This window comes from Chionomys nivalis, chromosome 16, assembly GCF_950005125.1.
Source record: "Chionomys nivalis chromosome 16, mChiNiv1.1, whole genome shotgun sequence".
NCBI lineage: Eukaryota > Metazoa > Chordata > Mammalia > Rodentia > Cricetidae > Chionomys > Chionomys nivalis.
In genome coordinates, this window is record NC_080101.1 from 9,840,704 (window position 1) to 9,852,575 (window position 11,872).

At 41.2% G+C, this 11,872-nt stretch overlaps 1 protein-coding gene across 1 annotated transcript; it reads left to right on the forward strand.

Annotated features, from left to right (window-relative positions):
- LOC130887920 (26S proteasome regulatory subunit 4-like) lies at positions 1–1,557 on the forward strand. Its single transcript, XM_057790644.1, has one exon. The coding sequence runs from the start codon at positions 27–29 to the stop codon at positions 1,347–1,349; it is 1,323 nt and encodes a 440-aa protein (XP_057646627.1). The 5' UTR covers positions 1–26; the 3' UTR covers positions 1,350–1,557.
- Positions 1,558–11,872: the final 10,315 nt, after the last annotated feature.

Below are 11,872 nucleotides of genomic sequence, written 5' to 3' on the forward strand. Positions count from 1 at the left end.
TGGGCGGCTCGGACGACTGGGGAAAAATGGGTCAAAGTCAGAGTGGTGGCCATGGTCCTGGGGGTGGCAAGAAGGATGACAAGGACAAGAAAAAGAAATATGAACCTCCTGTCCCAACTAGAGTGGGGAAAAAGAAGAAGAAAACAAAGGGACCAGATGCTGCCAGCAAACTGCCACTGGTAACGCCTCACACTCAGTGCCGCCTGAAGCCGCTGAAGTTAGAGAGAATAAAAGACTATCTTCTCATGGAGGAAGAGTTCATCAGAAATCAGGAGCAAATGAAACCATTGGAAGAAAAGCAAGAGGAGGAAAGATCGAAAGTGGATGATCTCAGGGGTACTCCCATGTCTGTAGGAACCTTGGAAGAGATCATTGATGATAATCACGCCATTGTGTCCACCTCTGTGGGCTCAGAACACTACGTCAGCATCCTGTCATTTGTGGACAAGGATCTGCTGGAGCCAGGCTGTTCAGTCCTGCTCAACCACAAGGTGCATGCTGTGATAGGGGTGCTAATGGATGACACAGATCCCCTGGTCACAGTGATGAAGGTGGAAAAGGCCCCCCAGGAGACCTATGCAGATATTGGGGGCCTGGACAACCAAATCCAGGAAATTAAGGAATCTGTGGAGCTTCCTCTTACCCATCCTGAGTATTATGAGGAGATGGGAATAAAGCCCCCAAAGGGGGTCATTCTCTATGGTCCTCCAGGAACAGGTAAAACGTTACTGGCCAAAGCCGTAACTAACCAAACCTCAGCCACTTTCTTGAGAGTGGTTGGCTCAGAGCTTATTCAGAAGTACCTAGGCGACGGGCCCAAGCTCGTTCGGGAGCTGTTCCGAGTTGCTGAAGAACATGCACCGTCCATTGTGTTCATTGATGAAATCGATGCCATTGGGACCAAAAGATATGATTCAAACTCTGGAGGTGAGAGAGAAATTCAGCGAACAATGTTGGAACTGCTGAACCAGCTGGATGGATTTGATTCGAGGGGAGATGTAAAAGTCATCATGGCCACAAACCGAATAGAAACTTTGGATCCAGCACTTATCAGACCAGGCCGCATTGACAGGAAGATCGAGTTCCCCCTGCCTGACGAGAAGACCAAGAAGCGGATCTTTCAGATTCACACGAGCAGGATGACCCTGGCTGATGACGTAACCTTGCATGACTTGATCATGGCAAAGGATGACCTGTCTGGGGCCGACATTAAGGCAATCTGTACAGAAGCTGGCCTGATGGCCCTGCGGGAACGCAGAATGAAAGTTACAAATGAAGACTTCAAAAAATCTAAAGAGAACGTTCTTTATAAAAAACAAGAAGGCACCCCTGAGGGGCTGTATCTCTAGTGACCCACAGTTCCTTCAGGGAAGTTAGTGAGTTCCCCGTACCCCCGGGAGGATGGGAAGCTGCCCAAGGAATCCATTTCCCAGTGAGTTTGCTAGTAGACAGCCTGTCTTGAAGGATGCTGTGCAGGGTGCCCACTAGGTGTCTCCGTGTGCGGTCATCGTGTTGTGCTCTCTGCTCCCAATAAAGGGTTGTCTGGTTTGCTTTCAAAAAAAAAAAAAAAAAAAAAAAAAAAGAAAATACCGGCCTGACACCGGGAAAACCATGGTCCTCTTTAGCCTTTTGCCCCAAGTCTGATTCCATGTTTTCATGTGCTCTCTCTATGGATTTTTCTTTCTAATTTCATGTCTCAAAACACAACTGGGTCTTAGTGTCCACTGGATCCATGACCTCCATAGACAGGAAGTCCATTAGGTGATCAAGTTGGTTATACATCATATAGTGTAGTACTTACATATCATCAATGCAAAGCCTCTTGCAAATGGGAACTCATCTCTGAGCTATTTGTAATACCTAGTGCTTGTCCTCTATGGTGTAAGTACTCCTCTCTGGGTCATTTGTACCCCTTTGTTAATAGCTGTTATGATACATTGTTTAAGGAAAGATGGAAAGGAGAACATGTGCAAATACACTGTTTTCTGGATATTTGTGGTTCATGGATGGTTTAATCCCAGAATGCAGAATCCATGGGTATTTGGGCAAAATGTACCACTGACTTGGGACTTAGGAATTTTAATACCCAATTTCCTTTCAGAGCAATGCATGCCCTGAGCTTTCTCCTAGAAGAGTCTACTTAAATAGCAGCGGTGAGCCATTTGTAACTGATTTAGACATACACTCAAAAATTGACTCTTTTATAGCAACTTCTTATCACCTGACATTGCACTATAATGTATGTACATAAAATGGTTAATAAATTACAAGGGATTTGAAATTGAACACAGCTGTACATGGTGGTGCAGGCTTGAAGTCCCAGCTACCTCGGCAGCTAAAGCCCTTAGTCAGAGTACGTATATAAGCAAGTTTAAGGCCAGCCTAAGTAATTCAGGGATAACCTGTCTCAAAATAAAAACTAAAAAGAGGGGTCGAGTGTTGTGGAATAATCCTTTGTACACTGTGAATATGTATTATTCTCATTGGTTAATGAAGAACTGACTGGTAGGAAGTATAGGCAGAGCCAGGTGCTGCATGAGCCAATGAGGCAAGCCAGTTAATGAACAACAGGAGGGAGCTACAGACAGCGTCTATCTAGCCTCTCAACCGTGCATACTAAGATGCTGGATCTTCTGCGTGAGAGCATCTCCTATGGGCCATGTTTATGTGCACGTAGACATTGACCGCTCCAAGGAGATAAACAGCTCATTCTGACCAAATTTTCAGGTTCTAAAACCCGTCAGTCCATTCCTTGTCAGCTTACGATCAATGCACGTCACTCTAAACCTCGTCTTACTTCCAAGTGAAGATAATAAAATCATGTTTCCACATAGTGTGAAACAAACAGCAAAATGCTACACTTTAGTCAAAGTGGATAGGAAGGCATGTTTTTTGTATGTCTTCTCTTCCTCCTATTGATTCTCGCTCCTCATTTGATATCCTTTAACAAAAACACAGACACACACTTCCTTAGTAATACATCTTATATTAATAGGAGAGATTGAGAAAGAGAATAAAATACAATCTTTGTTAACATATAAATACAAACTTTTCTATAAAAATGAGAAATAAATTCTCAAAACGGTCGTACTTTTAATGATAATCAGTTCATCTCACTGTGTATTTTGTATTCTCTTTGCCATCAGAAGACCCTTTAGCTGGTGAGGCCATCTTATCTCTTGGGTCATCCAAACTTTAAATTTTCAAGATTGTGGACATTACAACTCCTGCTTGAATTCGATTTTTGCAGCTTCCTTTGAGTTTTATTTCAGGACGTTCAGAACTCCCTGAAAAGCCCCTGAGAGACTCCCTGCATTCCAGACATATTGCTTCTTATCCCCAAGGTGCAGTAGTCACTTAATTGCCCCCTAAGGGTCCAGCTCCTCCATGCAATCAAGACAGTAAGTGTCCTTTGCCCACTGATTTACTGCTAAGACCCCAGAGTGGCCATGTGACAGTCTGTGTGTCCAGTTCAAGAATTCGTTGTTGGAGACGCAGTGGAAATCCTACTCCTTCGGAAATTAAGACTTCTGGCAAAACAAGTTCCTGCTCTGCAGGAATAAGAGGCAAAGCTTTGTGCTCAAGCCTCGCTAAAAGTAGTCAAATTGTTCCAATTCCCGATTTCCCTGGGTGTGAATCCAGCGTGCGAGAAACACATGAAATAGGAGATTTAGAATGAAAGGGAAACAGCACTAACTCATCGATCGCTGTTAGTAGAACTCGGTGTGGGAAAGAATAAACTTGGAGCAGTTAAACTAACTTTTGTCCTTCCAGGAGCGTCTAGTCTGTACTAACCCAGCTCCGTTGTGCCGCTGGAGCCTTGGTACACAAGGATGACTGTGTGCACTTGTGGCTGTCTTGAACACTTCACCATACACAGTTCTATCATCTTAGCTATCTGTATATTTCCATATCATTATGTCATTGCTCTCCTTGCATTTGTCAAAGTCCAGAGTTTTATTTCATGGACTTAAGTTTGCCTCTATCTATTTCCTGCATAGGCCCCTTTGATGGCATTCAGGGATGCCAGCCTGGCCACAACTGGACGGCCTTGACATGGAGTGTGCTCTGTGTGTTCCCCACTCAACCCTTCCCTCTCTTCAGGAAATTACACACAGCCTCTAGGCTTTTTCTCTGAGCCAGAAAGAGAACAAATAGGCAGGCCATTGTGCGTTTTCTGGACGTGCAGCCTGTGCCTTTCTGCTTTGGTTGGCAGCACGGGAAGGGGAAATTATTGCGTCCTAGCTTTTATTTTTGCTCTTAGCTTTGTTCCATTCATCTGATCAAAAAGCTGCAGGATAAGCAACTATGCTTCTAATTCAAGTCAACTGGTTTTCAAATACTTCCTGGAGAATTATCTCTAAGGGTTGTCTTACTTTTGAAGCAAGCTGATTGGCGCTTGGCTTCTCGTTCTGTTTTCAGCATTTTCATAGCTGGTCTAGAGAAAAGTTAATGAAGTCACAGAAGGCTCCTGTGTTGACCATGTCAACCTCCCTGCTCACAGTTCTCATCTGCTTTGTAGACACTTTGTCTCCTTATGGCTACTTCATTCATATCTCCAGGATGATTTTGTCCCTTTACTTGCAAAATTTCACCCTGAAGATTTGGTCTATTTTCAAAATCCATCAAAAAATTTCCTTAGTATTTATTTTGTTTTGAGGTTAATTCTATACAATTTTGTATTTCTTAACAAGTAATACATGAGTGTTACCTGAGTAATACAGAACTCAAGTTAGAAATTTTCAAATGATTTTACTCCTCCTTTATATAAGTAAAATGCTAACCGAAAGATAACTTATATACATTTACCTTATATTTGTATCTGCCCAATTAATGTATAATATACAGATTTACATGATTGCACTATGTATTCAGTTTAGGTCTCATTAACTCTCAAGTGTATGCTTGCTGACTGACCATACAGTGAGCTCCCTGTAGTCACTGCTCATTGCTAGCACCTCTTAGGCGCACTTTGCACGGCCTCCTACTCACTAATACCACTGTATTCTCCAAACACAACTCATAGCCTGACTTCTTCAGTCATAGATGAGTTTCCTTATTATGACACATTATTATGACACAGTGGGATCATATAGTTCATATTCTTTTGAATCTGGCTTCCTTTAATGATAGGTTTATGGGTTTCATCTTTGAGGTTGCATGCATTGTTTACTAATTTATTTTCACTCTCTTTAGTATTGCATAAATGAATATTCCACACTTGCTTTTGCCATCCTACTGTTAGGAGATATCAGTTTGTTGTCAACATTTGGTTCCTGTAAATAGTCTGCCTATGCCCCTTGGTTCATGTGCAGGCAGGCCTACTTCTCTAGAATATATACCAAAGAAATGGAATTGCTAGCTCATGGAAAATGGTGTTGCTTAGCTTTTGCACACATTAACGAAGTGTGTGTACATCTTTGTATTCTTCCTCTGGGCATTAGGGTTGGAGATGTGTTTTCCTTTTCTTTCATATATTGATCACAGGCGTGTACTACCACACCCAGTTCGTGTGATGCCAGGGTGTGAACCAGGAGCTTTGTAGGCGGCAGACACCTCAGCGACATCCCCAGCTCTTTGTCACATTTGTGTAATAGCATCTGTCTCTTTCCGTTAACGAGATGAAAATTCTTGTTAGACTCTAAATGGAGTGAACAGCATTTCTGGTGTCCTTTGGCCTATACTCAATCACGTCTGGCGGCTGGGAGAGCTTTACATTCATTCAGTGGGCATACAAGCCTGCTCTAGCTCTGGGGAATCCTGTGGTCCTTTGCGTTTGATAGATGGCCTTAATTACCCAGAACTAATTGTTTTTCTGATGTCTTAGAGGGCTACAAGACCCACAGGAATACTGAAGTATTTTACTTCTGAAATCTACCATGTTATTCCTTGTGGGCAAAATAGAATGGTTTTGATTTCTAATTGATGTCACTTTATGCCCAAACCTTCATGGAAATCGAGAATAACGTGTCAGTGTTCTGCTTCCTCCAGCTCCAAGCCTTTAAGAACTTGAGACATTTTCTCTCTTCTCAGTGCTTCTGCGACCCATTTCCACTTATTTTAAGTTTGCTACCTTTACCTACTCATAAACACCAACAAAAGAGAAACAGAAAACCTCTTTGTCAGACAGAAATAAATATTTATTCTGAATATGCATTTCAATGTGACATTGATTCAGCTCAAGGTCATCTGGATGAGGCTGACCATCACTTAAAAAGTACTTTGCAAAGGTGCTCTCCTCATAGAAGAGTGATTGCAGAAGCTGCCAGAACAGTTAGTTAGTGGTTCAGACTTCTACGTGGATGGGATTCCACTCAACATCCTCTACCATATGCCCAATATTACAGAGAAGAGTTTCTTGCCAGCACTTGCTCAGGCTGCATTTATTTTGAAATTTCTATTGCTAGTACATTTATTATTAGGGGTTAATGTTTTCCTTTGCTGTACATTCTTCCATATCTAATATGCAGTTTGATTTTCAGTTTGATTAGCTCTACCCTAGAAGTGCAACCTGTGACTGGAGAAGTACTCGATGGGGGCAATGCTTGCTCAATGCTTGCTGTATAAGCATGAGGACCGGAGTTCAAAGTCCCAGAACCTAAACAAGAACCTAAGCATGAAGACTTACTCCTGTGTGATGTGGGAAGTCCTTCTGTATATGTGTTGCTTTTATCTGATAATAAATAAAGCTGTTTAGGTCAATGGTTTAGTAGATCAAAGCCAGGTGGGAAATCAAAAAGAGATATAAGAGAGAGAGTAGGTGGAGTCAAGGAGATGCTGTGTAGCTGCCAAAGAAGACAAACACCACGGAAACCTTTCCAGTAAGTCATATGTGGTGATACACAGACCAATAGAAATGGGTTAATTTAAGCTATAAGGGCTAGGTAGGAATACAGCTAGGCTATTGGCCAAACAGTGTTGTAATTAATATAGTTTCTGTGTGATTATTCAGATCTGGGAGGCTGGGAACAAAAAGCAGTCTCCGCTTACACCTGTGATTCCAGTTCTTGGAGGTAGAGACTCAAGGATATCTGGGGCATCTTGATAAGCCAGTCTACGTACTTGTTCAGCTCCAGTTTCAGTGAAAGACCCTGTCTCAAAAGAAAAAGTAGGAAAGCATAGAAGAAGACCAAGGGGTGCCAATATGCAGAGTTACATACATCTCCATTACCACATACAAAGATACACACAGAGAGAAAGACAGAGACAGAAACACAGAGAGAGATATTAAAACTAAAACAACAGAAATTCATTAAAAATTCATTTTTGTTACTGTCAATTTATTACAAGCTGCCTTTATCTGCTTCTCTGTACCACTTTTGAAGATGGACACTAAAAAGAAATCCCGCACGAGCTCAGAATTGAGCATAATAAAGGGTTATTTATTTTGGGGTAGGCTCACAGATCACAATCCTCTACATGAACGGAGAACAGGAACTGAATCCAGCAAATGGAAGAGAGAAGGAACACGTGCTTTACATAGGCATTTATAGTATAAGAGGCCACGCCCAAGTGGGCTACTAACTGTAGAATTTCCTACACGCTTTGTATGAATCTTCCAAACTGGTTGGTTTCCCAGCCACCATTCTCATGCAGTCCTAACCTAATTGTTTGTTTCAGCAGGAAGGCTACATTACAGAAAGATAAAGCAGGCCACACATGTGGAGGGAAATCCTTACATATAGACTAAAACACAAACTCTCTATGTGGCCTTCTTTCCTTGGCCTCAGTTGATGATTGCCTTGACTCTAAGTCAAGTATGTTGACCTTTTCCTTTGCATACCCAGTCAGCCCTACCAAAGGGCTTCTGTAACAACTATTCTCTCTACCTCGTATGTACTTGGTTCTCATCTTTATTTGTCTAGTTCCTTCCACTTCCTGAGGCCTCAGTTCAAATTGCCTCTCACTAATAAAATACTTCCCAACTACATACCCTAACTAAATCCCATGCATCAGAATCACTTCTTTTCTATAATACCATATTACTTAAAACAAATTTGCAATAATTTAAAGTTATATTTATATACTATATGAGGAGAGTTTTACCTGTTTTGGTTTTTGTTGCTGTAGTTGTTTTGAGCCAGGGTCTCACTATGTAGTCCTGTTTGTCCTGGAATTCACTATGTAGACCAAGCTGGACTTGAACTCACAGAGATCTGCTTGCTTCTGCCTCCTGAGTTGTGGGATTTAATTTTCCCAGTGTGAGAGCTGGAAGTTGTAAATGGAGACTATTCATTTGTTTCCTGGTCACCCTGGCCCAAATAATCACACAAAACTATATTAATTACAACACACTCAGGCATCTTATTAAGTAACTCTTACATCTTAATTGACCTATTTTTATTAATCAATGTATCAGCATGAGGCTGTGGCCTACTGGTAAGTTCCCAGCATCTCTCTCCTTCAGCAGCTACATAGTATCTTCTTGACTTTGCCTACTTTTTCTATCTATCTCTGTTTTGGCTTTCCATCTGACTTTGCTAAGTCATTGGAGAAAATAGGTTTATTCATCAACCAATAAATGCAACACATATACAGAAGGACATCCCACATCAGAAAGTTTTATGAGCAAAAGAACCTTGCTACTGTATGCCTAGAGTGGTGGTTCTTAATCTTCCTAATGCTGTGACCCTTTAATACTGTTCCTCTTGTTGTGGTAACCACCAACCATAATATTATTTTTGTTGCTACTTTATAACTGTAATTTTGCTACTGTTATGAATCATACTATAAATATCTGATATGCAAATGGTCTTAGGCAACCCCTGTAAAAGAATCATCCAACTGTAAAGGGGTTGTGACCCACAGGTTGAGAACTGCTGGCCTAGAGCTTTTAGCAGAGCCTAGATTAAGAGCTCTGCATTAAATGCCAGGAGGGTGAGTAAGGAAATTAATGAATGACGCATAAACTCTCCTGTGACAAGCCTATTCATTTGGCAGTCTGTCCTCCTAATTCTGACTTACTATCGCAAAAATATTACATAATTTATTTATTTATTATTTATTTATTTATTTATTTTGGTTTTTCGAGACAGGTTTTCTCTGTGGCTTTGGAGCCTGTCCTGGAACTAGCTCTGTAGACCAGGCTGGTCTCGAACTCACAGAGATCCGCCTGCCTCTGCCTCCCAAGTGCTGGGATTAAAGGCGTGCGCCACCATCACCCGGCTACATAATTTATTTTTAAAGAATATCAAGTGTATGACTACAAGGTTTCATCTTTGTTAACTCAATTTCTATACAATACTTCAAACTTTCTCTCTAGAAAATAAATGATTTACGTTCTTTAATCTCCCATCAGTAACACACATGACTTAATGGCAGCACTTGCTTCTCATTTCATAAAACATCGAAGGTATTTCCTGCTATTGTGACCATCCAAGTGGTTTCGTAAATTTACTGGGATTTCTCTAATCCAAAATATTTTTAAATTCTCTGTTAAGACTCTTAAAGCGTTCTTTATCTCTGCAGAGGACAGAAATTCACATGAATCTAAAGGAGCAGAGACTGGAAATATGCAGAAATTTTTGTGGCTGGAATTACTCTAGTGTTTGTCTGTTATGTGGTTGACCTCAGCATGTGGAAAAGCATTGTACCATGTAGTCACAGTATCATAGAACTTAATGGCTATTATTTTTAAAAATATTTTACAATGAACATACAATATGCTGATGCCTTTTCTAATAATCAATATGCTTACCATTAAAAAACAAATTTGTGCTCCTTCTCACCACAACAAAAATTGTTCTAATTCCACAAATATGGACATATTTTTTTCTTTTGTTAAGTTTTTCTTTTTAATTATATTTGTATGATATATTCTTAACTTATATAATGAATTTTAGTCATTTTCACTCCTCCTATTCCCTTCCTTCAACCTCTTCCCTCTCTTGTTGAAACTCTCCTTCTCAACAAGACCCCTCCAACTGCTGTGTCTTCTTTTGTGTGTGTGGCCCACTGTGTTTACTGCAATTTCTTGCCTAAGCATGAGTAAGGGGTTATTTCCAAGAGCAAGGGTGATGTATCTGTGGCTACACCACTGCAAATGATACCTGGTCCTCTAATTCCAGCTAATTGCCCTACGAACATTATGGCTCTTCTGTCTTCTGTGATGCAAATGTTGAGGGGCACACTCTTGTGCAGAAAAACACAGCTGCTGCCAGATCTTGAGTTCAGTGGGTCTGTAATGTCCAGAAGACATGTTTTCCTGCTCCTCTCCCATCCTGCAGCTCTTACATTCTTTCTGGCTCCTCAAGGTTCCCAGAGCCTTGCAGAGAAGATGCAGGTTCCTATTTAGGGCCAAGTACTCCACCATCACTTATTCTTGACATGTTAGCCAGTCACATGTTAGCCAGTATCTGGCTTCTGCAGTCAGCCCTGCCTGGGAAGCTTCCATGATGAAGTCTGGGCACAGCACCAATCTATGGGTGTTTGAATATTTAGAAGACAGTTTGACAATGTAACTATTTTGTAAAGCAATAGCAGTAAGTCCAGTCTTTGACTTTCCCAGCCATGGGCTCTTGATCAGGCTTACAGAACAAGGCTTGACTTCCCTCTTGTAGAGTGGCCTGAATCCCCACCACAGGACAGTTGGTTTCCCTACACAGCCAGGTCGCTCTCACAGCTTGACTTCTCTGCTTCGGCAGCTCATGCAGGACCTTTTTCCACTATGAAGGCTAGCCACTAAGGAAGCAGTGTCTTATAAAGACAGAGAGAGGGAGAGAGAGAGAGAGGGAGGGAGGGAGGGAGGGAGGGAGGGAGGGAGGGAGGGAGAGAGAGAGAGAGGGAGAGAGGGAGAGAGAGAGACCACACGCACATGGAGCCCCAGTCTGTCACATCTATGAAGCTGACCCCTGCTCCCTGAGACAGACGGTCAAGAGGGGAGAACTATTCAGTGCTTTCTCAAGGAGTCACCAGGTGAAAACTCTCATGGACTGTCGGCTACATAAAACTGAAGGGTTTTCCTATGTGGTTTCTCCTTTCTTGTAGGCTCATGACAGATGCTGACTGAGGAGGTATAAGATATTCAAAAGTCTACAGAGTATGAGTACAGGAATCGTGGGCGATCTGGGAGGAGTTGGAGGGGAAACCATGATCAAGATATACTGTATAAAACAGTTTAATTTTCAAAAAAATAATGAAAAGAAAATCAAATTGAAAAAAAAAAAGCAAGGGACAATCTCCTTCTAGATTATTTGTAGCTGGGGTGTTAGCATGGTCTTTGTTCCAGCTTCATAAGCTGTTTCTGTCCACGGCAGCATATCCTTGCCTGGACTTGGAATTCAGAACATTATCTAATATTTCCATTTCATTTATGTACCTCTTGTGTTGTTTTCTCCAAATGGAGTAATGTACTCAGAGGCAAAAAGAACCCACAGAATGTGTTTCCAGGACTTGGCTGGACAACACTCTATGGAGACACCCACATATTACCCACCTTCTCACAGCCCAGCCATGGGTGCTGAGGTGCTGGCCTTGCACTAGCATCTCAACCATGAAAAAGGAAGTCATATGAAAGTCATAGTCAAAATAGTTGTGATAGATATCTATAGAGTTCTTTTTATTATTTTTTCACATGATCCACTTTCTATAATAAAAATTTAATTAATGACCCTGTTACCGGATGCTAGCTTGGGGTTTATAACCCTATGAATTTTCCATAGTTATGCTCAGAGAACCTGTCCTGAAAGAATAGATTTCTAAACAAAAATTATTTATTCCCTGTTGAATTCATCTCATGAAAGGACATGCAGCAAGCATTTACTCTTTGATAATGTCATTCCATATGCCTTGAATCAAATGAGAATATGGCATATGATTAATGACCTATGTAAATCATTTTTATTTTAAAATGTGCATAAATTAAATTCAGTAA

Excerpts from the sequence above, each read along its gene's own strand:
- LOC130887920 (XM_057790644.1), top strand. The coding sequence starts at position 27 with ATGGGTCAAAGTCAGAGTGGTGGCCATGGTCCTGGGGGTGGCAAGAAG.